General features: G+C 39.3%; 1 protein-coding gene across 1 annotated transcript; it reads left to right on the top strand.

Moving 5' to 3' along the window:
• The first annotated feature begins 5,023 nt into the window (after positions 1–5,023).
• xdh (xanthine dehydrogenase) lies at positions 5,024–27,715 on the top strand. The gene is made up of 35 exons (XM_077514247.1): positions 5,024–5,159; positions 5,833–5,890; positions 7,806–7,902; positions 8,311–8,419; positions 9,316–9,442; positions 10,501–10,562; positions 10,945–11,031; positions 11,101–11,181; positions 11,956–12,100; positions 12,182–12,274; positions 12,367–12,518; positions 13,571–13,664; positions 13,756–13,865; positions 14,075–14,259; positions 14,330–14,492; positions 16,487–16,576; positions 16,645–16,814; positions 18,426–18,549; positions 18,622–18,741; positions 20,143–20,239; positions 20,308–20,432; positions 20,493–20,626; positions 20,698–20,785; positions 22,303–22,389; positions 22,463–22,654; positions 22,730–22,875; positions 22,953–23,034; positions 23,736–23,831; positions 23,911–24,114; positions 24,185–24,237; positions 24,312–24,426; positions 25,593–25,658; positions 25,733–25,921; positions 27,167–27,334; positions 27,422–27,715. The coding sequence occupies exons 1-35, from the start codon at positions 5,070–5,072 to the stop codon at positions 27,470–27,472; spliced, it is 4,050 nt and encodes a 1,349-aa protein (XP_077370373.1). The 5' UTR covers positions 5,024–5,069; the 3' UTR covers positions 27,473–27,715.
• Positions 27,716–27,863: the final 148 nt, after the last annotated feature.

A 27,863-nucleotide genomic window follows, 5' to 3' on the forward strand; every position in this document is an offset into this window, starting at 1 on the left:
TCTCAAGTGAGTTTTTGTCTTGAAAAAGGATGATAGAAAACAGTAAAAAAACAAAACAAAAAAAACCCCTAAAGTTGATAAAAGAATGTAATTTATAAAACTGTGATATTAATGGTCATCTTTTGTTAGTCTTGCAAAAGTAATTACAACTTGGCAAATGTATTTGTGTCGCTGTATATGTGAACAATGCATGACTGTGAAGTTTGTCTGCATCATGTGAGTATGATTTGATGTACAAATGTATTTTATAGGTCATATTTTAATGAAAAGAATAAAACTTTAAAAGTCAAAAGATGAATGAATGCTTTTATTCAGAGGACATAAATAATCAGTCACAGTTTCAGTGATACAAGTATTTATTTGCATGTCAAGTCCATCCATCCATCCATCCATCCATCATCTACTGCGGGGTCAGGTCGCGGGGGAAGCAGCTTTAGCAGGGAAGCCCAGACTTCCCTTTCCCCAGCCACTAAAACAAGTTCCTCCAGCGGGATTTCAAGGGTTCCCAGGCCAGCCGAGGGATATATGAATTTCCTGCTGAACTTTTACAACCATGAACTCCCTTTACCCAGAACTCAAAGATCCTGGGCTTGTTGGTGGAAAAGCAGCTATAGTCTCTCCAGCGTGTCCTGAGTCGTCCCAGGGGCCTCCCGCCGGTGGGACATACCCGGTACACCTCTCCAGGGAGGCGTCCAGGAGGCATCCGAACCAGATGCCCGAGCCACCTCAACTGGTTCCTCACAACGTGGAGGAGTAGCGGCTCGACTCTGAGTCCCTCCCGGATGACCGAGCTTCTCACCCTATCTCGAAGGGAGAGCCCGGACACCCTGCGGAGGAAACTCATTTCGGCCGCTTGTATCCGGGATCTTATTCTTTCTGAACCACAGCTCATGACCACAGGTGAGGGTTGGAACGTAGATCGATCGGTAAATCGAAAGCTTCACCTTTTGGCTCAGCATTTTCTTAACCACAACGGACCGATACAGAGTCCGCATCACTGCAGACGCTGCACCGATCCACCTGTCGATCTCTCGCTCCATCCTTCCCTCATTCATGAACAAGACCCCAAGATACTTGAACTTGGGGCAGGAGCTCATCCTCGACCCGGAGAGGGCACGCCACCCTTTTCCGACTGAGGACCATGGTCTCGGATTTGAAGGTGTTGATTTTCATCCCAACCGCTTCACACTCAGCTGCAGTGAGAGGTGAAGATCACGGTTTGATGAAGCCAACAGCACCCCATCATCCGTAAAAAGCAGAGATGCAATGCTGAGGCCACCAAACCGGACCCCCTCAATGCCTCGGCTGCACCTAGAAATTCTGTCCATAAAAATTATGAACAGAATCGGTGACAAAGTGCAACCTTGGCAGAGTCCAACCCTCACTGGAAACAAATTTGACTTACTGCCGGCAATGCGGACCAGACTCTGACCCTGGTCGTACAGGGACCGAACAGCCTTTATCAGGGGGTTCGGTACCCCGTATCCCCGAAGCACCCCCCACAGGACTCCCCGAGGGACATGGTCGAACGCCTTCTTTAAATCCACAAAGCACTTGTGGACTGGTTGGCTGAACTCCCATGCACCCTCCATGCCGAGGGTGTAGAGCTGGTCCACTGTTGCACGGCCAGGACGAAAACCACACTGCTCCTTCTGAATCAGAGATTCGACTTCCCGATGGACCATCCTCTCCAGCACCGCTGAATAGACCTTACCAGGGAGGCTCAGGAGTGTGATCCCTCTGTAGTTGGAACACACCCTCTGGTACCACTTCTTAAAAAGGGGGACCACCACCCTAGTCTGCCAATCCAGAGGCACTGGACCCAATGTCCGAGCAATGTTGTAGAGGCGTGTCAACCGTGACAGCCCCACAACATCCAGAGCCCTTAGGAACTCCAGGCGGATCTCATCCACCCCCGGGGCCCTGCCATCGAGGAGCTTTCCAACTACCTCAGTAAATTCGACCCCAGAGATAGGAGAGCCCACCTCAGAGTCCTCAGACTCTGCTTCCACACAGGAAGACGTGTTGGTGGAATTGAGGAGGTCTTCGAAGTATACTGCCCACCGATTCACGACGTCCCGAGTCGAGGTCAGCAGCACCCCATCGCCACTATACACAGTGTTGATGGTGCACTGCTTTCCTCTCCTGAGACGCCAGGTGGTGGACAAGAATTTCCTCGAAGCCGTCCGGAAGTCGTTTTCCATGGCCTCGCTGAACTCCTCCTAAGCCAGAGTTTTTGCCTCATCAACCACCGCGTGTTCCGCGTTCCGCTTGGCCAGCCGGTACCAGTCAGCTGCCTCCGGAGTCCCACAGGCCAAAAAGGCCCAATACGACTCCTCCTTCAGCTTGATGGCATCCTTATTGCTGATCAGTGGGTTCGGGGATTGCCGCCACGACAGGCACGGACCTTATGGCCACAGCTCTGATCAGCCGCCTCGACAATGAAAGTGCGGAACATGGTCCACTCTGAATGATTGAACCCCCCCTCCCCCGGGACAAGGGAGAAGCTCTGCCTTCAATTCAAAGTAAACAGCATAATGCAATAGAGGGCAACATTTGACTAAAAAGTAAATAATGGGCAACAATACATGTTAGTCACGTATCTGTTGACACCTGATGCGTCAGAAGCGTGTTTAATTAGGATAGTCACAAGTTGAGCACGGGTTGCCGTAACAACATGCGTGACTTGATGGATTTGGACCGAGTGCATGACAATGGCGCAGGAGGTCACTTCAAGTCAATGCCATCACACATTAACCCTTTCTGCTTGAAGTCTATATGAGAAATGTGGTTCCTCCCATGACCCAAATTTAGCAATATATATTTCATTTTATACAACATTTATCAATAATGTGTGCATGATTGTCACAGGTGGTGTAGTGTATCGGTGTCCAATCTTATTCCTCCAGGGCCCGCATTCATAAAAATGGAGGGATGCAAGGGCCATTTTCATTCTTCAGCTATAATTTATTAAAGATGCTAAAGCCAATCCATCAATGATGTATATTCATACAATAATTAGTCTCGACAATGCAGTTTCATTGGACGAGTGCTGTTATAAAGCACAACACTTGGACTTTTAACTTTAGTGGATAGGTGTCAACAAACATGCAAAATAATAATAATAATAGTAGTGGAAATGTCAAATGTGATTGCATCAAGATTTTTATTTTGCCAAAAGATCAAAATGATCCCTGTTGGTCAGTTTTTTCAATGGAGTGGATGATAGGAAACATGGAGCATAGCAAGCTACTTAGCCCTCTATAAAAAAAATATATATATATATATATATTTATATATATTGTTTTTCTGATAATGTTGCGTTAATCTCAACAAAATATGTTTAATAAACATCTGTGTTAACTGTCTCATTTCGGCTGACTGACTTCATTCAATCCTTGAACAAGGAATCAACACGGAACATGATGCTGTGGTTACAGGAGCGATATACTTACTGTTAGCAGTGCACAGTGTTGATATATTGTAGATGAGCATAAAAATGGCGTTAATAAAAAGGCATGAAAATATTCCAACAAGTTATCCTCAAGTCCAAACAGCGCACAGCTAATCATTGCTAGCAATAGCATTCAAATGCTACATACTGTACATCAACAGTTGGGTCAGTCAGCTGATACAAAACTAGACCATGGAAATAACAGCAGTATCAACTTATTGCAACCAGTTGTCATACTAGTGTTGGTAGAGCCAAATAATATATTAAACAAATCATTATGTGTTGTTAACTAACAAATGGCACTTGTAGAACTGTTGTATACTGCAGCCTCGTATCTACGACCGAACCACAGTTGTGTTATACTTTATACACTCTGATATTGCTTAATTTTTGCTATTTTGGATAAAGTGCTGCATCATCATTTTGATGTGGCAACCCGCGGTAACTTGTGACCATCCTGAATATAAGCAAGCTTCTAACCCTCTTAAATGCTGGTTTTGGAAACACTCAGAAGTCGGTCATTCGAATCTCAAGGCACCACTTCTTTCAGCTAACACTCAGCAGCACTATTTTTGATGACAAACTTAAAACATAAAACATAACTTTATAACTGCATTCTAAAAATCTTTCGCTCAAATAAGAACAGATGAACATTAAACAGCTGGCTGTATATTTGGACCTTTGCTTCCAGACAGCAGGCCAAATGTAAATAATTATACAGTTCCCAGGAGCTTTGCCAGGTGTCAAAGATCACATTCAGTGCTCTGGATAAATGTTTACCAACCACTGAGCTTGATTCATAGAAATTCTCTTCTTAAAAAAAAAAAAAAAGTGTGGCACATCTGCTCAGTCTGTTTTAATTAACTCAACTTTTATGTAACGCTTTCACAACTGTTGCAGCTGTAACAAAGTGCTTTAAAGAACATGATAAAATCATAACAAACCAACATTTTTTGATGATTGATGATTTGTTGACATGAGGCACACACACATGAGGAAGGTTGCCGTTCCAGATCGAATTACGGGCTAATTGATAAATTAAAATGAATTTCGGGATAATGCTTTCAGTATTGATACTTCTTATTAATTTCTTATCGATGCTTATTGGGTGGGTGAGGGATGAACTAACATAGAAATGATCTGCTGCTAATGGTGTTTCTATTATACTGTATATGAAATGACATGCATAACTTTTGTGTCAGTGAGGCCAAAATCATTGGCCTTTTATTTTGAAGTAAAGAGAAATAGCTGTTTAAAGCTTTGTACGTATTGCTAATTGCAGTCTTATCTTCTCCTGTTAACTATAACTTAACTTTATTCTAACAAACCAACGATTCAGATTCAGTTCGAAAAACGAACTGAATCATTTGCCTCTCCACATTGCATCCTCCCACATCACCGGGGCACCCCAAGGCTCTGAGCTGAGCCCCTTGCTGCCTCCTGTATTTCCTGTACACCCATCACTGCAGCCATCTCAGACTCCAAAATAATAATCAGCTTTGCAGACGGCACAGCTGAATGATTGCTGCAGGGGGTGGGGCTACAACCACACCCCCTTCAGACAGCAAACGCTTGGATTCATAAAAGACTCTGAAGGCGACAGCGCTGTCAAAACATGAAGGAACTGGACAAAAACATGAGCGGTTGCACGACCTGTGCCCGCTCCTCATCCGATGACCTCGTCTTCTTCGTCAATGGGAAAAAGGTAAAAACATTATTAATTAACATGAATTGCAATGATTACAATGGTTTATTCACATAAGAGGTTTGTTTATTTATCAGAGACCAGGTCCAGAAAACAAACTCAAGACCAGATTATAGCGCTCTCGCTAATTTTCATCTGCAAAATAAGAAATGAGCTGAAAAATTAGTACAGTAATTAAAAATAAAAAGATTAGCGGTGAATTACTCTTACAGTATTTGCAAATATTCTTACATACATATTCATAAAGTGTATTGGTCACAAATTATTTGCAAATGTACTAACAAGAATGCTGTATTAATTATGCAGATTTGGCAAAAACAATTCATATATTGACAGGTTTGGTTTCTAAAGATCTTTTTTTTTTTGTAATGTTTCATTGGGAAGGTTTTATATATATATATATATATATGTATACCTTGTGATAATCGTAAATCGTGAATGACGAATGCGGTGTTTTACAACGCAGCCGACAGTGTGGTCTGCAAACAGGCCTGCAGCTGTTAATAAATAACTGCTCACGTTTTGGGCTGTAACATCTGTTCAACACAATCACGCCTTAGATTTTGTGTCATAACATGGAGAGGCAATCTGTTATTTCAGCAATTTATTGATGACTTCTTGATGTGAAGACCGCACAAAGCAGAAGTGAAAATTGTGTTCTGTTGTTCTGCAGGTTGTGGAGAAAAATGCAGATCCTGAAATGACCTTACTTACCTATCTGAGGAGGAAGCGTACGTCGCACGCACACACACTCATGAAGTGGCAGAAGTACTCACACTGATTTTTATTTTATTTTTATAGTGATTAATGATGTAACTTATATTTTTTCAGCACAGTAGGGCAGTCCCCAAACTTTTTCATGCCACAGACCGGGTTTGCGGATATCACGGCTCACATGTTTTCTGGGTTTGGTCAAGTGATGTTCACAATGCGAGCTCGAGGGCACTTTGGAGTCACTTTCAGTCAACAACAGCACAGGGCGGTACGGGACAAAATGGCGGTGCCCTAAAAATGTTGATATTGGAGGGATTCATCTGCTTCATACTTATTCCACCAATGCAATATTATTCAAAATACAATGAAACTGGTCAGGGCACATAGAGGATATTTGACTTGGGTTCCCCATTAAATACTGTTTTAAATAAGCATTAGTTAGTAGGGGTGGCTTAAAAAAATAAAAATCAAATACTCTATCGAATCTTTTTTTTTTTTTTTTTTTTTTAAGAACTTGCCTTCTTTCTGATAGTGCCAGAGGTTCAAATGATGTCACTTAAAGCAGCAGTCAGTAATTTACACAGGTTAGACAAAACTGTTAAAGGGATAACTTAACTTACATAGCCCATTATATCAATAAAAAGTTAATATTTTATCCATAATTAATTTGGTATTTTTAATATTTTTCACGTACAATTAATACTTAAAAAAAAAAAAAAAAAATTGCCACTTGTTGTCGACTGAAAATGACATCGGGTGCTCAGATAACCAATCACAGCTCATCTGTTTTCTAGGTTTGGTCATGTGACATCACAAGCTGAGCTATGATTGGCCATTAGCAGAGGCCTGAGCATATTGTGATGTCGTTTTCAGTTGACAGCAAGTTGCAAAAGGTGTTTTAAAAGGTACTAATTGTACATGAAAAATAATGAAAATATCAAATGTATTACAGACAAAATATTTACTTGACTGCCAAAAGATAGCTCAATTAGTCAAGTATCCCTTTAAGTGTGACGGGGTAGTAAGATAAAGTAAGGGAGGCACACAAATAATACAATTTTTACTAATAATAATGTTTTTATTTTTAATAAATATATTTTATGGAATCAGTGACACACAACCTCATGGAAATAATAAAGGTTTGATAAAAATCTTTAATGTATTTGGTGATTTTATGTTGGTAAATATGGACATGTGAAAATAGCCACGTACTCATGATAGTAATTAAAAACAGTATGTCACTCTCAAAAATATAGTATTTACTCATATATTATGTTAACAACAATGAAATTAAAACCTTGAAGCTTTTTTGTGCCTTACACATTTTATCAAACATGTACTCAAATGGCCCTCATCTGGTAGACTGACTCACCTAATTTGGGCACCATTTAACTCTGAAAATATTAAAAGTACACTTCAGGAGTTAAAATCACCTCCCTTAAAAAGTTAACACTGAAATTTTTACTTCCAATTTTTGCTGCGTAGAAACTTGAAAATCTTTATGTACATTAACCAAGTATTTATACATTATAACTTCCTATCACCTGCGATTGGCTGGCAATCAGTCCAGGATGTACCCCGCCTACTGCCCAAAGCCAGCTGAGATAGGCTCCAGCACCCCCCGCGACCCTTGTGAGGAATAGGCGGTCAGGAAAATTGATGGATGGAACTTCCTATCACTGGACACATTCACAGTATCACATGCAATTTTAAGTTGACCGATGTTCTGCACATTTGACCATTTCAGCATAACTAAAGTGTCACTTATTTGGTCTCACACAAGCCTCTTCCTTCACACTGCTTCATTTCCTTGTCAGCGGAATCGATGCATCACACTCAGACACTACAATCAATTTTTGCCTTGTGACCCATTGAGGACTTTATATGCCTTGTATGGAATGTGTATTTATTTGTATGTGTGTTTTCTTTCAGTGGGCCTACCAGGGACAAAGCTAGGTTGTGCCGAAGGTGGCTGTGGTGCGTGCACAGTGATGCTGTCCAAATACCAACCCCACACGCAAAACCTGCTGTATCCTGCCGTCTTGCAATCATGTGTCGCCACCTGACGTTGGGATCAGTTTGCTCCCAAGCTGATAACCACACTGTCATATTTAAAAATGAAATACGATGACATCCACCACACACATCCGCAGAGCTCAAGATCAGTCTTGATCAAATCCACCAAAATCACATCACACCACCTGCACCACAACTTAGACGTCCTTTTAGCGAGTCAGAAATCTAGTCTACCTTTGTTCACCAAATTGCCAGAAGCGTCAGGGGTGTGCAATGCATATCAAGATGCAGCTGTCTACCAAATTCACAAACTCTAAACTAGACTTAGCCCGGGACAAAAAGGAAGATGCGCCCATTTTTATGCTGAGCGCACAGGCGCCTGTCTACGAAAATACGACCCTGAGTCCTTAGCACTGCTCAGTCATTACGCTGTGAACGCCTGCCTTGCCCCAATCTGCTCCTTGCATCTGGTTGCTGTGACCACAGTGGAAGGAATTGGCAGTGTTGCCAGGCAGCTGCATCCCGTACAGGTAATGGATCCCAAACTGTTGTGTCATTTGGAAGCTGTTTCAGCATTTTTTTCAATGCCCTACTAGTACGCTGAATAGTCCAGTCTCTATGACATTTCTGTACATTAGCAGAGTGGACTAGTTTACACTAGAACGACTGTCTTACCGGTGAGGTTTTTCCTGCTACTGTATGACATTTCAGTGTACTAGTAGAACATGTTACTAGTGAGGCAAAACTGTACTATTTCACATCAGCACATTACCTGTTCCGAGACAATTCAGCGCACTAATGTCATGGTTGGTGCGAGTGATTGCAAGAGGGTGGACCCAAATGCGGGGAACAAGGCAGGGTGACAGGCATGAAAGGCAAATGTGAGACGAAAGCAGGCTGATGGCCGTGATTCGATTGAGACGAAGCCAACTTGACTAAGACATGGACTTAACTTTGACGAGATGACCTGAAACGCACAACTTCCACACATATCTCAACAAGGCTCCCACACAGACTGGACAAACCCAACAGACCATACACCAACACTAATGAGTCACACCTGGGAAGGGAAGAAACACGTAGGTGGACGTGGTTGGACATAACGAGACAATGGGAGAAATCAGAAACACGACAAACACCAACCACAGACAAAAACAACAATAAAACCCAAAACGAAACAAAAACCCAAACACACCGAACCAAAACATGACAAAAACAGCTTAAACAGCTTAGCATACTGTCTTTACAAGTGAGTTTACCTCTAAATTTATGATGAAATTGCCACTAAAACAATTATGCCACCATTAAGATGTGCAGAAGGAGGACTTTAGTTCCAATAAAAGTGATGTGAAAGTAGAACTGCCAGTTTCGACAAACACTTGACACAGTGATTAAAAAGGAGAACTATTTCATGTGTTGTGTTCAGGAGCGGATTGCAAAGGCGCATGGCTCGCAGTGCGGTTTCTGCACTCCGGGTATCGTCATGTCCATGTACACACTGCTGAGAAACAACCCCATTCCCAAAATGGCTGATGTGGAGGAGGCCTTCCAAGGTAAAGAATGTATACGACAGTCCACCATCACATTACGCACATAGTGCTTCCGGGTGACAAAAGCTTAACGTGTAACAAACACTTCTATTTGGCCAAAGCAGAGTGTTGTTGTCAATTGTTATTTTAGCATTCTGCTTTCCAGTTGTAATTTGAATGTGTGATGTTAGTTATACTAAGATGAGATAAGCGACAAAATGATGGCCATAATTTAAATTTTAACAGATAACTTTATTCAAAAGTGTAGACCTGGTGTAAATTCTCATAGTTAAAATGATAATTGGGACACTGACTAATTAGTTCAAGATATTCCAATTAATAAAGGACCTTAAACTTGGTCATGGTAGATAGCCTTAAGGCTAGCATACTCGCATAATTTGTAAATGAATCTTCTTCTTCTTCTTCTTCTTTTTTTGTGATTTATATGGTTTGATTCACATCTCTTATCTCTTATCTTTGGGAGTCTATTATCAATCTTATCTAACAAAGGTCTGCCACAAAACTGCTGAACAAAAAGTCATCCAAGAACTTTGGCACATCGCAACAGATACTTAAGTTGCTCAGATTAATGGCACAGATGTTCCCTTTTGACAGCGAAAAGGACAGCAAGCTATAGAGTCGATGTTAGCTAGCAGGCTAACCTGTGAAAAAATACCATTGACATTGACAATCTAACAATGGATGTTGTTCTCAGTCTGTCCTTTAGAAGTGGCAACTAGGCCAGTAGGCAGTCTCTTCTCTTTTATACCTGTTTATGAAATTAACACGATTTATCCTCACTCGCAGGTTCCTCGGGATTCATTTGTATTTTCAAGTAGCTTAAAAAAATATAAACCTTCAGATCTGTATCTGGCAGCACTACCAAGTAGGCCTCCACTACTACATTTTTTTTGTCGTTTTGTTTAGTTCAAGTCGGCCCGTTTGCCACTCACTTTTCTGCCAACAGGAAGTATACACTGGTGCTTCTTGTTTACAAATATGAAATATCTCTAATGTGTAATTATGGAATTTGGTGTGCTGCATATTCTGTGTTTAATTTCAACAGAGTACTCATTTTTTAGGAAACCTTTGTCGCTGCACTGGATATCGACCCATCTTGGAGGCATACAAGACCTTTACTGTGGTGAGAAACAGTCAGATTAGACCAGTTTCCCAAGAGCTACAAAACTTTAATTGGTTCCGTGACCACACTCATAACTCAAAACACAAACCATCATTCACCATTAAAATGAGTAGAAATGCCATTAGTGACATCCAAACATAAATATCACACGTGGATACACAGGCTAACTGTACTGTAACCTTCTTTCAACTCTAACTTAATCATACTGCCTGTCACCGTATGTTACTGGCATTAATCGAAGAGATGTTATTTATAGTGAATAAATAATTTTCAGACCAAATGGGCTCATATTCCTTGGCACACCTGATATTATTCTCTTATTGTGCATTGGATTAGACCTTATTATAGTCTGTCAATTACTCAGTTTAGGTTCTCCCTTTAGGAGGGTGGATGCTGTGGTGGGAAGGGACGGGACAACGGCTGCTGTATGACAAATGGCAATGCAGAGGAGAAGGAGGTGGACCTGGATGTAAGTGTGTCACACTTTAACAAGACAGTGTTATTCAGTGAAGTAACAGCGCGTGCAACACGTTTTTAGACGTCCTCGAGGCTGTTCAACGCTGCTGACTTTGCACCGCTTGACCCGACGCAGGAAGTCATCTTCCCTCCAGAGCTGATGGTGAGAAACAAAACACACGCGTACATTCGCGTGGCCACGTCTGATATCCAGAGTTTGCGAGTGTACTCTCATTCTGTATTTGAGAAGTAGAAGTGAAGATGCTGTAGTAGTTGTTCAAAAAAAAAAGACTAAAACATTCACACCCAGCCATTTCCACTGACGCAATCCCCTTTACTTGCGGCTGTTTTACTGGATTTTGACTGATTTTGCAAGGCCCACAGAATATTGTGTTCCATTGCTATAAAAACATGGAACCCTCCAAAAGAAAGTTTCGAGTCTCTTCTTTCGTCAGGAAAAAAAAGTACATTTCTATCTGTTTCTGTTTTGCAGCAAATAATATTAGAATATAGCTAGGTTTCATAATTATTCACAAATCTAATTCGAACTCCGGCTAAATTAGCTTTTTTCAACATGACCCTGGTTGATCTCTACCATTGCTTCAACCTTTCTCTGTCATCAAAGCCTTCTGTATGTTGTAGTGTAAAAAAGAAAAAAGAAAAAAAACGTATAAATACGTCTTTGGGGCACTTAAAACATTTAACAGAAGGTATTTATACATTTTTGGGAGCAAATGAGTTCATACTCATTATATTACCAACATTTTTTCAGAAGAAGAAGCAACTTTAACAATCTGCTCAAAATCCATTGCTAGGAAAACAACCCAGTATTTTGTGTGTATTTTGAGTTCAAACTTTGACATATTTGTACTTCTACTCACCATACTTACTGTGAGTACTTTTACTTTTACGTGTCTACACTTTCCCCTCCATGTAGTCCCTGAGCAAAAGTCAGAAGACTCGCTCGCTGCATTTTTGCAACGACAGGGCAGAGTGGCTCCAGCCTGCCAGCTTGGAAGAGTTTCTCAGTCTGAAATGGAAACATCCTGACGCTCGAGTGGTGGTGGGAAACACTGAAGTGGGTACGTGTAAACTCCCATTCACTCAAAGACACACCCACTCAGTATCTCAACCACCTGTTCACTGTGTTTGTGCGTGTGTAGGTATAGAAGTCAAATTCAAGAACATGGTGTATCCGGTCATTCTGGCTCCAGCCTTCATCCCGGAACTCCACAGAGTGACACACACTGATGAGGGTGACTACTGAGGCAGATCGTGACTCTCGCTTTTTAAAAATGGATTAGGAAATGTGATTATGAAAATGAGTCTGTGTGGGTCATGCTTGCAGGTATCGTGTTTGGCGCGGCGTGCACTCTCACCCAAGTGGGTGAGGTACTGAAACAGGCGGTGGATGAGCTCCCTTCTCACCAGACCGAGGTCTTCCTCGCCGTCCTGGAGCAGTTGCGGTGGTTTGCGGGTCAGCAGATACGCAACGTTGCGGTGAGCGCTCTAGCACCCCTGGAATGTGGATTATGCATGGCCACTAGGGATGTAACGATATCCAAACATAACAATACGATATTATCACGATATGAAGGTCACGATAAGGATAATTATCATGATATTGTGAGGGCGTTGGCGATATTTAAAATAGATCACAATATTGTAAAAAAACAACAGAACTCATACTAAAAAAAAAATATATATATATATTGTGCTTTTGTACATAACAGCAATGCATATAAACTACCTACAATCTCTAATAACTATATTGAGGCACGTATTTACTAATGCAAGCACACATTTATCGATTCACAAGCAAATTAAATTCCCTTCATCTGACAATTAGCATAGATTTTAAACATAGAAGGCCAAAACATCCCTAATGAAAATTAAATTGCACTAATAAACTAGCCATAAACTAGGGTGCTAGAACTGCACAAATGGAAATCAATCTGACTTATTTAACAGATGTGTCCCTTTTAAATATTGTGAACATGACGACGACGATATTGTGACAGTTTTAATATCACGATATCACGATATTGCCCTTATCGTCACATCCCTAATGGCCACCCAGGGCAGCGTTGCTAGGGGGACGGAAACGTGGCACAAAATAAATAAGATCACCAAAATTTTAGATTTATATGGAAAAAAACCCCATCACAAATTCAGACAAAACTACATTTTAAAGTAAACTTAAAAATAGTATTTTTTAATTAAAAATTTTCTTGCGTGCCTCCACTACTCAAAATTCAGCATTCTGATTAATATTGCGTTTGTGCCGTTTTTATCCAGCTCAGGGGGCGGCCATTTTGTCACTTGCTAAGCAACTGTGATGTCATTTTCAGTCGACAGTATAAATGACAAAATGACCACTCCCTGAGATGGATAAAAACAGGTAGATTTGGCTGCTTAATTTATATTCCACAAAGGCATTATTAATCAGAATTTTGTGTTTATACTAGTGTGGCTGCATAGAACATATTATTTTTAATTAAATTGTAATTATTTACTTTCACGGATATTAATTAATCAAATGTTTGTTTCAGGCTGTTGGTGGGAACATCATGACTGCCAGCCCCATATCAGACCTTAATCCTGTTTTTATGGCGGCCAACTGCAAACTCACACTGATGGACAAAGGTTCGACACAGTTTAAGATTCATGAAATAGTAGCTTTGTCCTCACTTGTAAGACAGCTGAATGAGTTTTTCATATCCTCTCCCTTCATTAGATGGCAGTCGTGTGGTTCAGATGGACGACCGTTTCTTTGTGGGTTACAGGAGGACTGTGCTGCGACCGCAAGAAATTCTGCTGGCCATCCAGATTCCCTATAGCAGGAAGGTCAGCTAACCATTGTCTGTCACCCTGAAACTAGAGTCTAAATAAAATAGGACAAAGAGTAATGCTATTGAACGAGTAACTAAGTGCCATATGAGCATATGCTCACACTCATACTTAAGGAGAAGTTGAAGTTTCAGCTCCTGTGAAAGTAAAAAAAAAAAGAATAATTCATGTGCTGATACTTAAATGTTTCCGTTTAACCTCCGTAGAATCAATTTGTCTCAGCCTTCAAACAATCACCTCGCCGAGAGGACGACATCAGCATTGTCACCGCGGCGATGAGTGTCACTTTCACACCCGGGACGTGTGTCGTGGAGGTTTTGAGGCTAAGCTATGGCGGCATGGCAGCAACCACAGTGCTTGCAAAAAATACAGCAAACAAATTGTTGGGAAGGTATATGCAAAAAGAATAGAAATGAATAAATGAAGGAAGAGAGAATGTAACGACCTCTGATATCATCCAGATGCTGGGGGGAGGAGTTGCTTGCAGAAGCTTGCTCCTCATTGGCAGACGAGTTGACCCTCGATCCCTCTGCCCCAGGCGGCATGGTGACATACCGGCGAACTCTTAGCCTCAGCCTATTCTACAAGTTCTACCTGACAGTACTGCAGAAGCTCCGAGGGCAGGTAACCAGTATCTCACTCACATCTGTGTAAAACTTCATTCTTAGCATTCACATTTTAAATACGTCTGAAGTTATGTTCCTATTTGCATTATTTTCAAGCAAGTCAAAATTCAAGTCATACAAACTTGCTTTGTCATAGCATATACTGTAATATGCACAGTCGCCATTTTGCTCTCTGTAATTTTATCAGACATTTTTAAATTTAGTCTCAGTTTTAGTTCAGTTTCAATCACACTTGTGAGTTTTAATCATAGTTAGTCAACCTCACCCCGTTTTTATTTAGTCTACTCTTATTTGACTCTAATTCTATCATTTTAGTCTTTATTTTAGTTTAGGAAACCAATTTTATTTGTCTATTTTTAGTCAAAGAAGAAGTTATAGTCTAGTTTTAGTCAGGACAATTATTTTACCCCTGTATATATATATTTTTTTAATATTTCGGATCTAAAAATATTTCACTCAAAATTTTCTCTCATCTTTTTGATGAAAAACGTCACACACATTTACAGTATATTAATAAGTGGCTACAATGGCTCCAATCCATGCTACGAGCTAGTAAGTAAGCTAACATTATTTTTGAAACATTACAGCCATTGGATTATTAGGTACAGTGTAACTATGATTTCTGAGCTGCAATGTGAAAAACGTGTCCTTTTTTTTTATTTTTTTTTTATTTTATTTTTTTACATTTTTATGTTTTTGGGAGGAAACTGACATCCCAACAATGTAAAAATGTAAAAACAGAAAAACACTGATACTTTTAAATTTAACAAATTGAAAAATTGCCAAAAATTGACACATTTCAATTTCATGTAAAAATGTAAAAATTAGAAAAACATCATAACAGATTACTAGTTTTTTTTTTTTTTACTTTTCACCATGTGTTTGTGTACGACGGCGTAATTAGGGCCACGTACAAATATATATATTTTTTTTTCAGAGGGCGGTGTCAATATGACGAGAAAAAAAAGTGGCAAATTTGCCACTTTTTAATGTGACGAGGAAAAAAGTGGCAAATTTACCACTTTATAAACTGTCAAATTTGCCACTTTTTTTTTCTCACCGCGCGGATGTTTGTGTTGGCAGAAAGGAAACGCATACGTCACCCTACACAAGTCACAGTTTGCAAAATGTCTATGGAGGAAGCACTCTTTAAAATGTAGTTTTCGGTCGGGTTTTCAAACAAGGAGATATTAATTGCTTTAGCAGAGATTAACAATATCATAGTTGCAAATTTGCCACTTTTTTCACATCATATTAAAAAGTGGCAAATTTGCCACTTTTTTTTCCTCGGCATTTTGCCCATAAAAAAAAAATAAAAAAAATTGTGTGGCCCTAATACGCCATCGTATTTGTGCATGTTGTACTCACTACCAATGCTTAGCGAGTAATCTGCAGCTAGCGGCTAGCTGCAGATTTGAAAAGGGGTGTGTCACTGTGTGTCACATGACAGTGTCACAACGATAGATTCGAAAAATCATATAATTTTCATCTTGTCTTTGTTCAAGAACTAAAATGTCCATAGATTTTAGTACAGTTTTTTTTATTAAGTGAAGTACATTTTTGTCTTGTCTTCATTCGTCGATGAAAATGCAGACTGATTTAGTCCCAGTTATTTTTTTTATTAATGAGGGTTATAGTCTGGTCTAGTTTTCATCCGGTGAAAAAGGTGTGTTGACGAAAATATAATTGCTTAGTTTTCGTTAACGAAATTAACACCAATCTGTACTGAAAAAAAAAAAAATCATCACAAAGTTTTTTAATCATCGCAAACTGGCTTCTGAATTCTTGTTGTATAACTTTGTCTTCTCGCAAAAACAGACATTTCTTTTTAATATTTTTATTTTAGTTTCAATATTTCTGTTGCTGGTTTATATGTTCAATAAACAAACCAAACAAACAAACAAACAAATGAACCTTAGCCTCTGATGACCAGTTTCCAAGCAAAACAACCTTATCTTTAAAAGATTAAACTTGAGTGCGGTCATCTGTCAGGGTCTGAACGTGGAAGAGGTCGGATCTGATCTCCTGAGTGCAACAGAGATTTACCATCAAGAGACGCCATCCAGTGTTCAGATCTACCAGGTACAACCCACACCTGGCATATAATTCCCATTGCCAAGGAAACAGCAAATGAACGCGTTCGTCTGCAGGAGGTGCCACATGCCCAGAATCAAGATGATGTGCTGGGCCATCCCATGATGCACCTCTCAGCTCTGAAGCAGGCGACGGGCGAGGCGGTGTACTGTGACGACATACCACTGTTTGAGAACGAGGTGTACTTGGCGCTCGTTACCAGCAGCAAGGCGCACGCTCGCATCATGTAAGACATTTGCTCGCACGCTTTGCTCAGACTCTGTCCCGAACCAATTTTGGCACCAAAAACAATATTTTGACAGACCGGCATAAAAATTAGTGGTGTGCGATGCTGCAAATTCTGGTATTGATCCGATACCAAGCAGTGTTTTTCCTGTGTACAAAATTCAGAGGCAGCCACCTCAACCTAATTTGCTCGCCACCTACACCTTGAGCCACTGATATCGCTCCACACAGCGCTCCAGCTGTGTTGATTGAGCTCGGCAGGAACGAATTTTAACTGCAGTTGCAGTGTTGTGCCATTACGGAGGCGCTATATCAACAGCAGTGCACCGGAAAGACCTGAAGCAACAACCGAAGAAGAAACAGCTTCTTTTTTCCCCCCCCCCCTTTAATGTACCGAAGAAGAAACAGATCATGGAGCAATCATTGCACACGCCCATTTCCTGGTTGTGAGGTGGAGGTGGCGCGCTCCAGCCATTGCCAAAGTAAAAAAAACACAGCATATACAATAAACGTAGACAACGACGCTGAACTATATCTAAAATTTAACATGTTATAGTGGATGAATTTTTAATGATTGTAATTAAAAAATGGCAACAACCAATGGCAACTTTGTAGTCATATAATTTCTCATTTTTAGCCCATTATACGGCCCTTAATGGTATCGGTCACGCCGCGAGTACCTATTCCTTAAAATAAGACTGGTATTGGCACCGATACGGATACCTGGTATCGGTAGTCCACCATCATAATCAGGGTGATACCACGTCTGCCTCAATTTGAGCCAGGAAAAGCCAAGCCAAGTAAATACAGGGCCATTATCGCCGATACCATTAGCAACATTTTTTGAAAATTATAGTATATAATTAAAAAACAATAATAATAATAAGGTATTGTATCATTGAATTGCTTATTCTTAATCAAATTTCAACCTTGAAGTGTTTTGTGTTGTTGTTTTTATAAAGGACAAAATTAGAACAAATTTAATTGATAAATAGAAAATACTTTATCAATGTTTTTCCACCCAGAAACATTCCAACCATGAAAAAATATATATATTTTTTAAGTTCTTAAAAAAGTGCAAAAAAAAGTGATCATATGAAAAGAAATGTAAACAAATACTTTATCATATAATGTTCAGAAAAATTAACTAAAAATGCTGCCTTCAACACTTCTTTTTCAAACTAAATAAACAAAATGTTAAAGATGATCATGCAACAACAAATATAAACCATAAAACACACCCCCAAAAAATATATTTTTCAAGTACAATACTGTATGTGTTCATGCAATCCACTTCAAAGCTAAGATACTAAATCACGTGATGGCACACAATCGAAACAAACTACTGTGACAGGCCCGTTATCTGTTTGACCAAACCGCAGCAGTGCAAAAAAGAGCCAAACTAAACGACTAGATCGATATTTTAGTGCCAGTATTGATCCGATATCGATACTGACTTGGTGTCAATGATATTGATATTTGGATCAATCCACCCACCTCTAATAGAAGTGAATTAGTCAAACTACACTTCATCATTATGACTTGACTTGACCAGTGCTGTACACGAATGCTCCCACTGTCAACTCTTCACAACCGTCCGTTTGTGTCGCAGCTCCATTGACTCGTCAGCAGCCGAACGTTCGCCCGGCTTCATTTGCTGCGTGTTTACCGGCGACATTCCTGGCAGCAACACCACCGGGATAATGCATGATGAGACCGTCCTTGCCGATGACCAGGTATGTTTCTTTCTAGTCACTCGCAAGCCTTGCATTAGGATCCGGCTGGTCAGGTGTCAACTCTCATTATAGGTCACATGTGTGGGTCACATCATTGGCGCGATTGTGGCCGACACTCAGCTTCATGCCCAGCGAGCCGCCAAAGCCGTCAGGGTCCAGTATGAGGAGTTGCAGCCTATTATTACCATACAGGTTAGAACACCTGGGGATGGATTTTCCAGTATTGGGTTATCATAATTTGAGAATTTTCATTATAGTTAGTTTTTATTTCGTTAAGCTTTAGTTTCAATTCGTTTTCAGGGCAGCTCTGTTAGTTTTTATTAGTTATAATTATTTCAAAAATGCTTTTCGTATTAGTTTCCAAAAATGTGTATTACTTGTGTGTAAGATTTAATAAACACTATGGTAAAATAAAAAAAAGTAACACACTTCTGACCTAGCATTGCGTTTCGGCTGAATTAAATGAAAAAGTCGGCGAGCGATTAGTCAAAACATGCAAAATTGTCGCCTATAAGCGATGTCATCTTAAAGGGATACTTGACTCATTGAGCCATTTTCAGCAGTAAAAAGCTAATATTTTGTCTATAATTAATGTGGTAACGTCATTATTTTTCATGTACAATTAATAACTTTAAAAAATAATTTTTCGACTTGCTGTCGACTGATGATGACATCACCTGTGCTGAGGAAGTAGGTAACGACCAATCATGGCTCAGTTTGCTGACCAACCCCAGAATACAGGTGAGCCATGATTGGTCATTATTACCCACTTCCTCAGCACAGGTGATGTATGTCATCGTTAGTTATAAAATTAATTTTGAAGAAATTATTAACTTTTCACTGCTGAAAATTGTTCTCAGTTGGTGAAGTATCCCTTTAATGTGTTTTTTTTATTGGCTGCTGGTAGATGATGTCACTTCTGTACGACGCACTTTCAAACATTCCTATTCCGGCTAATATCAAAATAAATATACTTCAATCACATTTCAAATCAACCCCAAAGGCTCATGTATTAAAATAATTACTAAAAACTAAGGAAATTTTCAATGTCAATTATAGTTAGTTTTAGTTAGTTTTGTAAATGTAAAATCAATCAATTGTTTCATTTAGTTTTCACTTTTTAAAAAGCATTTCCTTATTTTATTTCATTAATAAATATATAAATAAATAAATGTTTTTTTAATTTTAATTTGAGTTATTTAGTTAATTTTAGTTAACTAAAATAACTTTGGAGTGTGCTGAAATGTGTGCTCACTCGGGGTAACAGATTACACTTAAAATTGTAAAATTGGTGGACACCGTCATATTTAAAAAAATACCAAAGAAGCAAAATATCACTCTATTGCTCTAATAATTTTAGGGAAACCAGTGACCGCATAGAAGTCATGTATTGTTTGATTTAACTTGTCCCAAATACATGTGGATTAAGTTTGTCCATCCTATCATAATGAAATCAGTTTTTGGTAACTTAGCATGACTCCTTCTTGTGACTGGCTCCATGTCGAAATTGCATTGCTAATTAGACGACATGTCAGATTGAATATTCTTTCTGGCCTTTCAAAAATGCTCAAAAGCTTCTGGTCTGCTTGACAGGAAGCTATTGCCGCCCAGTCCTTCTATCAGCCAATTAGAACACTCCAGAAGGGAGACCTGGAGGCGGGGTTCAAACAGGCAGACCACATCCTGGAAGGTGCAATTGTGAGCTCGTGAATGAAAATGGACTTGATCCAGCCGCTCACATTACTGACTGACTGACAGGTGACATGCACATCGGCGGTCAAGAACATTTCTACCTGGAGACCAACGTGACTGTGGCTGTCCCTCGAGGGGAAGATGGCGAAATGGAGCTCTTTGTTTCCACTCAGAATCCTTCTGAAACACAGGTGAAGGAAAAACTTTGTGAGACTATAATTTGATCAAGGTTTTAATTGTTTCCATGGCAGTCTTTGGTGGCCTTGGCATTGGGCGTTCCTGCCAACAGGGTGGTGGTCCGAGTAAAAAGGATGGGTGGAGGCTTCGGCGGGAAAGAGAGTCGGACCACTTTACTGGCCACTGTGGTCTCCGTGGCAGCAAACAAGTACGTCTGTCAATCACATCTTCTTCAGGCGTATACATTCATGCCGATAAGATTTTCTGCTTGTGCACCAGGTTGCGACGTCCTGTCAGGTGCATGTTGGACAGAGATGAAGACATGTTGATCACTGGAGGAAGACACCCATTCTATGGAAAATATAAGGTAAAAAAGGCACTATTCTAAGGCACTTGACACATTGACCAGGTCAAAAAACACATGTTTTAAAGTTTATACTACTTCACACATGGACAAAATTCTTGGAACCCGTCTGTTAATGAAAGAAAAAACAACAACACAGTGATCACAGAAATAACTTCAATCAGACTATTTCTGCTGCCACATTCATTTCCCTGAAAGAATTTCCCCATCCGTCCGTCCATCCGTCCGTATGTCTAAAATTGCTGTCAGGTTTACCTGTTTGACATCTATTAAACACGACACAAAAAAGGCAGAGAAGACACTCAGTTCAAGGCTTGCGAGGAGAGAGGAGAAGAACTGACTGATACAATTCCCTACTGCACTCTCTGAAGAATCCTCTCCTCACCCTCTCTTTTTATTTGGTTTCCACGCCCCTAGTAACATGAGTGTTCCTTCCAACCCTAAAAATGCAAATGCAAGGCATAGTTGGAACACAGTGTACTTGTTTGTCTATGTGTTGTGCATTTGAGTGGAAGATTGCTGAGTACATGTGTGGTCAAGTTTGCAATTATTTCTTAAAGGGATACTTCACTTATTTAGCCCATTATAGCAACAAGTTAATATTTTGTCTATAATTAATTTGATGCTTTCATTATTTTTCACCTACAATTAGTACCTTTAAAAACACATTTTGCAACTTGCTGTCGACTGAAAATGACATCACAAGGGCTCAGGTAACCAATCACAGCTCACCTGTTTTCTAGGTTTGGCCATGTGACATTCACAAGCTGAATTAAGCTAACATAGGCTATCTGGACAGTCAACTTCAACTAGGAGTGTCATTAACTCATTCACTCCCAGCCATTTTCACAGAAACAATCCCGTTCGCTCCCGGCTGTTTTACTAGATTTTGACTGATTTTGCAAGGCCCACAGAATATTGTGTTCTATTGCTATAAAAACATGGAAGCTACCAAAAGAAAGATTAAAGTCTCTTCTTTCATCAGGAAAAACAAGTATGTTTCTATCTGTTTCCGTTTTGCAGCAATTAGCATTAGAAGAGAGCTAAATTTAATCAGTTCTCACAAATCTATTTAAAATTGTAAGTAATTTAGCTTTTTTTTCTAGATGGCCCTGGTTGATCTCCTTTGCTCTTCTGCCACCTGCTGGCCGTTTGTGTAATAACTACAATTTCTGCAACCGTTCTTTGCAGTTGAGAGGCTGGATTAAAGCCTTATGTTTGCTCTAGCATAAAAAAAAAACAAAAACAAAAAAAACGTATAAATACGTCTTTGGGACACTTGAAACATTAAAAAAACGTATTTACACGTCATTGGGAGCAAATGAGTTAAACACCTTGTAGCCTCTTTTTTTTTAAGATTTTTTTTTACTATCTGCCAAACTGCTGCTTTTTGTGAAGTCAATTGCATGGCAATTAGCAATAGCCTTTGGTCATGAAATGAATACCAAAAAAATTGAAAAATGTCTTTTAAATGCCCATCCCTATAATGAAAGCACTTAAACAATCTCTTCCTTCTCAAGGTGGGCTTCCTGAAGAGCGGCAAGTTGTCAGCCCTGGATGTGTCATTTTACAGCAATGTTGGAAACTCGCGCGATCTCTCTCCGGCAGTGAGTATTCCGCATCACACATGTTCGTGATGATGCATTTACATAATTTCCTTGATTGTGCTTCGCCGTTGAGGTCATGGAGCGCGCTCTGTTCCACATGGAGAACTCGTACAGCATTCCCAACGTGCGTGGTCGTGGCTTTTTGTGCCGCACCAACCTGCCATCTAATACGGCCTTCAGAGGTTTTGGAAGTCCCCAAGGGATGTTGGTTGCTGAGAACTGGATAAATGACGTGGCTCAGATTCTGGGCCGGCCAGCCGACGAGGTCTGTACTTTTCCTGAATAAAAACGACAAGCTCGTGGGAAGGAACTATTTAGTCGCTCTCTCTCCTCTTTGCAGGTTCGACGAATCAACCTGTATCAACAAGGCGAAGTGACGCCGTACAACCAGGTTCTGGAACAGTCTACTTTGGATTTCTGCTGGGACGAATGCCTGTCCCGCTCACGGTACCAGCAGCGTCGAGCTGCTGTCGAGCTCTACAACAGGTGGGATAGGATTAGAGAAGCCACTATTGTCAGTTAAAAAGTTTCAGCCTTAAACCAAGTCGGTGTCTTTCTGCCAGGGAGAATCGGTGGACCAAACGAGGCCTTGCAATCATACCAACGAAGTTCGGCATCAGCTTCACTGCAACCTTTCTTAACCAGGTATGCACATGATGCAGCATATTTATTTATTTTATTATTATTATTATTTTTATTATTTATTTTTATTTATTTATTTATTTTTTTGTATAAAGTCTAGGCCTAGGGTGTATCCTGCCTCTTGCCTGAAGTCAACTGCGATCAACTCCAGTTTAGCAGCAATTCTACAGTATTATTATAAAATTACATTTTTTTACAAATTATTTAAAAACTACTTTTCTCTAAAAATATTAAAAAATAAATAAATAAATACAACAACAAACTAAGCGTAACAATCACTACAGTTTTTGTCTTTCAAAAAAATAATCTAAATGTTGCTTTAAGATGTTATTACTTTTCTCAAACAATACAACTTATATCTCAGGATTGTAACAATATTTTAGAAATAAAATATTTTCTAATAAAATTGTAAAACAAATTCTAAATAAACATTTTTATTCTCTAAAAAATACAAAATGTATTGTTTATATATATAGTTTTTTTTTTTTTATGAAAAACAAATGTCTTTTCAATGAATTACAAAATTCTCACAAACTATTAGAAGTTTTTTGGCATAACGTAAAACCTTTTGTTAAAAACATCAATTTGCTAAAAAAAAAAAAAAAAAAAAAAAAAACTAATTAAAAGAAAATGCTGTACTACAAATGTATCAAATAACGGATGCTCACAATAACCTTTATTGGATTTTTAAATTGTGTTTCCAGGCGGGAGCGCTTGTTCACATATACAGAGATGGATCAGTGCTGGTGACTCATGGTGGGACAGAAATGGGACAGGGACTCCACACCAAGATGATCCAGGTTGTTGAGAGACAGTCGAGGAACTGCAGTTCTTCCAGTCATTTAGGCATTTGAATTGGAACAAATTCTACCGTTCCAGGTTGCCAGCCGGGTTCTTGGTGTTCCCTGCTCAAAAATCCACATATCGGAGACTAGCACTCAAACTGTCCCTAACACAAGTCCGACTGCCGCTTCGGCCTCCTCGGACCTCAACGGAGCTGCTGTGAGAAACGCCTGCCAGCTCCTCATTGAGCGCCTGGAACCCTACAAGAACAAAAACCCCAAAGGATCGTGGGAAGATTGGGTGAGGGTCGTTATGGGTATGACTTAGCTGAAACGTTTGCTCCCATTGAGTTGCTGCATGTGTTTTTCAGGTGAAAGCAGCGTACTTTGACAGAGTCAACCTGAGTGCCAATGGATTTTTCAAGTGGGTCCGGGTTTGAGTGGTCTGCTGTAGTCATTTCGATTGGTCCAGTTTCACGGTTGGCTGTTTTGTGTCAGGACTCCAGATCTAGGATACGACTTTGAAACCAACTCTGGCCGACTGTTCAACTATTTCAGCTATGGAGTTGCCTGTTCCGAAGTGGAGGTCGACTGTTTGACTGGAGCTCACAAGGTCACAAAAACAAACACAATGATTTATTTCTGAAAACTCTTTTATTGATATATATTTTATCACTTTCACAAACCTATGCAGAAGGCTGGTTTACTTGTACAGTATAGTAAGGATATACAGTAGTGCCTTGAGATACAAGGAACCCAACTTAGTTTTTCGAAATAGAGCCCACGTTCACCAGATTTTTTTTTCTTTTGCTTTGATTTACTCACAAAAATTTGAGAAATTAGAAAATAATGAAATTGTAAATTAAAGGATCATCACACTAGCTTAATGCTAACGCTAATTAGAATTTATGTTGCGGTGCTATAACCCTTTAAACAATAGAATTAATACTGTCACTATTGAATATTTTAAGAATCAATTAATCTTTAGATTATTTGATCGCTTAATCGACTAATCAGATTAATTTGAAAGTGTATTACAAAAGCATTTTTCTCCTGATTACTGTTTATTAACTATTGATTGGTGTTTTTTTTGTACTTCGTATTCATATAGTGCTAAAAAAAAAAAAAGGTGGATTAATGTTACTGGTTCGATCATTGTTTTTCAAAGTAAAAAAAGATGTTTGCAAATGTCTTATTTTGATGGAAAAAAAATCATAGATAATCAGTCTTCTTTCATCAAGGACTACAGTAATCAGTGAACAATTACTGTTATATTGAAATCGGAGGATTGGACAATTTTAAATAAAAAAATGGCTCCAAGTGATTACGCGATTATTAAAATAGTTGTGATTAATTTGATAATCGATTACTTGTCGATTAATCAATTAATTTGACAGCTCTAAATGGAATGAACAACAGTCTAGCAATACACATAGACAGACAATACAACAGTACTCAGTCATATTCTTTATCCTCTGCGAAGAATGACGAATATTAGTGCCATACTAGTTAACTTGGTTGAGGGGTTAGATCTCCCATTTAACAGTAAGGTGGACCCTCGCATACTTGCGGTTCGGCAACCATAATTCACGTATTCGCAGATTTGTTAAATTCTTTGAAAAATCATGTTGAAGGTTTATCAACTTTCAGAAGGTTTAAAAAAGTGTTTCCAATGCATTTCAATGTGTGTCAATTATCCGTGGATTTTCAATATTTGCCATTGGTGCCGATCGCCCGTGAGTAGTGGGGGTCCACTGATACTATACTTGTTTGATTTAGAACCTGAGCACTACCATTGTGATGGATGTCGGAGTTAGTCTCAATCCCGCAATAGACATCGGACAAGTAAGTTATCAAATCAACAAGTTGAAGACGATTTATTCTTGTGTGGAGTTGCAAAGTTGTGTATTTGTCTCAAGGTGGAGGGGGCCTTCATGCAAGGTCTGGGTCTTTTCACCCTGGAGGAGCTTCACTATTCCCCCCAAGGCGTCCTCCTCACCCGGGGTCCGGGTTCTTACAAGATCCCAGGCTTTGGCGACATTCCCACCGAGCTAACTGTGTCGTTGCTTCGTGACGCACCCCACGACAAGGCTATCTTCGCCTCCAAGGTAAGCGTCACCAGAGGCGGGGGACTCGAGACTGAAGACTTGGACTCTAGTCGACTTGACTCGCTAATTTTATGACTTGCGACTAGTTTGGTAAAACCTATGAAAGACTTGACAAGATTTGAAAATCATTTTTTAATATAGTTTGCTTTTTGTTTTGAAAGAAAAATCTGTATTTTTTCCGTGTTATTCTAGCAATCAGGCCACAGACAAGAGCTCTAACAATGCATCTAAATATAGCAAAACCAAAACTTGTGCTCAATGATTTCATTCAAATGTATTGCACATTTTTTTTTAAACACCTTTAAAAAAAGTTCTCAAATATTAAATACAAATATATTGACTTTAAAAGTGAAATGCAGTCCAACCAAATCAATGATTTCATTTAAATGTATCACACACACACACAAAAACGAAAATTACCTTAAAAAATGGTTCTTAAATATTAAATGCAAATATATTGAATTTGAAAGTGAAATACAGTACAACCAAATTGCTCAATGATTTCATTCAATTGTACCGCACAAAAATAAAAAATACTCTTAAATATTAAATGCAAATGTATTGAATTTCAAAGTGAAATACAGCACAACCAAATTGCTCAATGATTTCATTTAAATGAATCGCACAACAAAAAATTACCTTAAAAAACAGTTCTTAAAGAGATACTTGACTTATTGCGCCCTTTTCAGCATTAAAAAGTTAATATTGTCTATAATTAATGTTGTAACTTCATTATTTTTCATGTACAATTAATACATTTAAAGAGTAATTTTTCTACTTGCTGTCGACTGATGATGACATCACCTGTGCTGAGGAAGTACATAACGGCCAATCACGGCTCAGTTTACTGACCCAACCCATAAAACAGGTGAGTCGTGATTGGCTATTAACTACTCCCTCAGCACAGGTGAGCTCATCATCAGTCGACAGCAAATAGAAAAATTACGTATTAAAGGTATTAATTGTACATGAAAAATAATGAAGTTATCAAATTCATGCTGCACAAAATATTAACTTTTCACTGCTGAAAATTGTTCAAGGAGTCAAGTATCCCTTTAAATATTAAATGTATTGAATTTAAAAGTGAATTATAGTACAACTAAATTGCTCAATGATTTCATTTAAATGTATCACACAAAATCAAACAAAATGTACCTTAAAAAAAACAGTTCCTAAATATTAAACGCAAATGTATTGAATTTAAAAGTTAATTACAAGATGATTGACGTGATGCGTTTTCATCAGGCTGTGGGCGAGCCTCCTTTGTTCCTCGCATCATCCGTTTTCTTTGCCATCAAAGACGCCATTACTGCAGCTCGGGCTGAGTCGGGCATCACGGGCTCGTTCAGGTTGGACAGCCCCGCCTCTGCAGAGCGGATACGAAATGCGTGCAATGACCGCTTCACCAAACTGGTAAAATCGTTTTGAATTCATCGTCACACAGAAAGGTTGGTTATTTCTGCTTGTGGAAATCAGCAACAGTGGATTTTTGTGTGTCAGTGTCCCCCCGCAGAACCTGGGACTTTCCGACCTTGGTCTGTCCAAGTGTGAATCTAATCGGAAACCAGAACCACCACCGGATGGAGAAGCGCTTATTCAAGAACACACCAGAATATAATACTCATAGGGCGGGAACATTAGGGGAAGAAACTTCCTGTCACATTACAATTGATTCACTGTCCGAATCTACTCGCATTTATTATTACGACACAATTTATCACTGCACTTTATAATCAGTGTCACCAGAAATGTGTGCTTGTGAATGAAAGAATAAATCATTTATACTAGGGGCAATAGTGGCATTTGTGCCTATCTTACTCCAACTTCCATTCTACATAAAAAATGTAACTTACAGCAATTCCACGTCACTACAGATGAACTTTCACAACCACTGTTTGAGGGAGGTCATTGACATTTGGACTCAAACGGTTGTACAAATGAG

This window comes from Festucalex cinctus, chromosome 2, assembly GCF_051991245.1.
Source record: "Festucalex cinctus isolate MCC-2025b chromosome 2, RoL_Fcin_1.0, whole genome shotgun sequence".
Taxonomy (NCBI): Eukaryota; Metazoa; Chordata; class Actinopteri; order Syngnathiformes; family Syngnathidae; genus Festucalex; species Festucalex cinctus.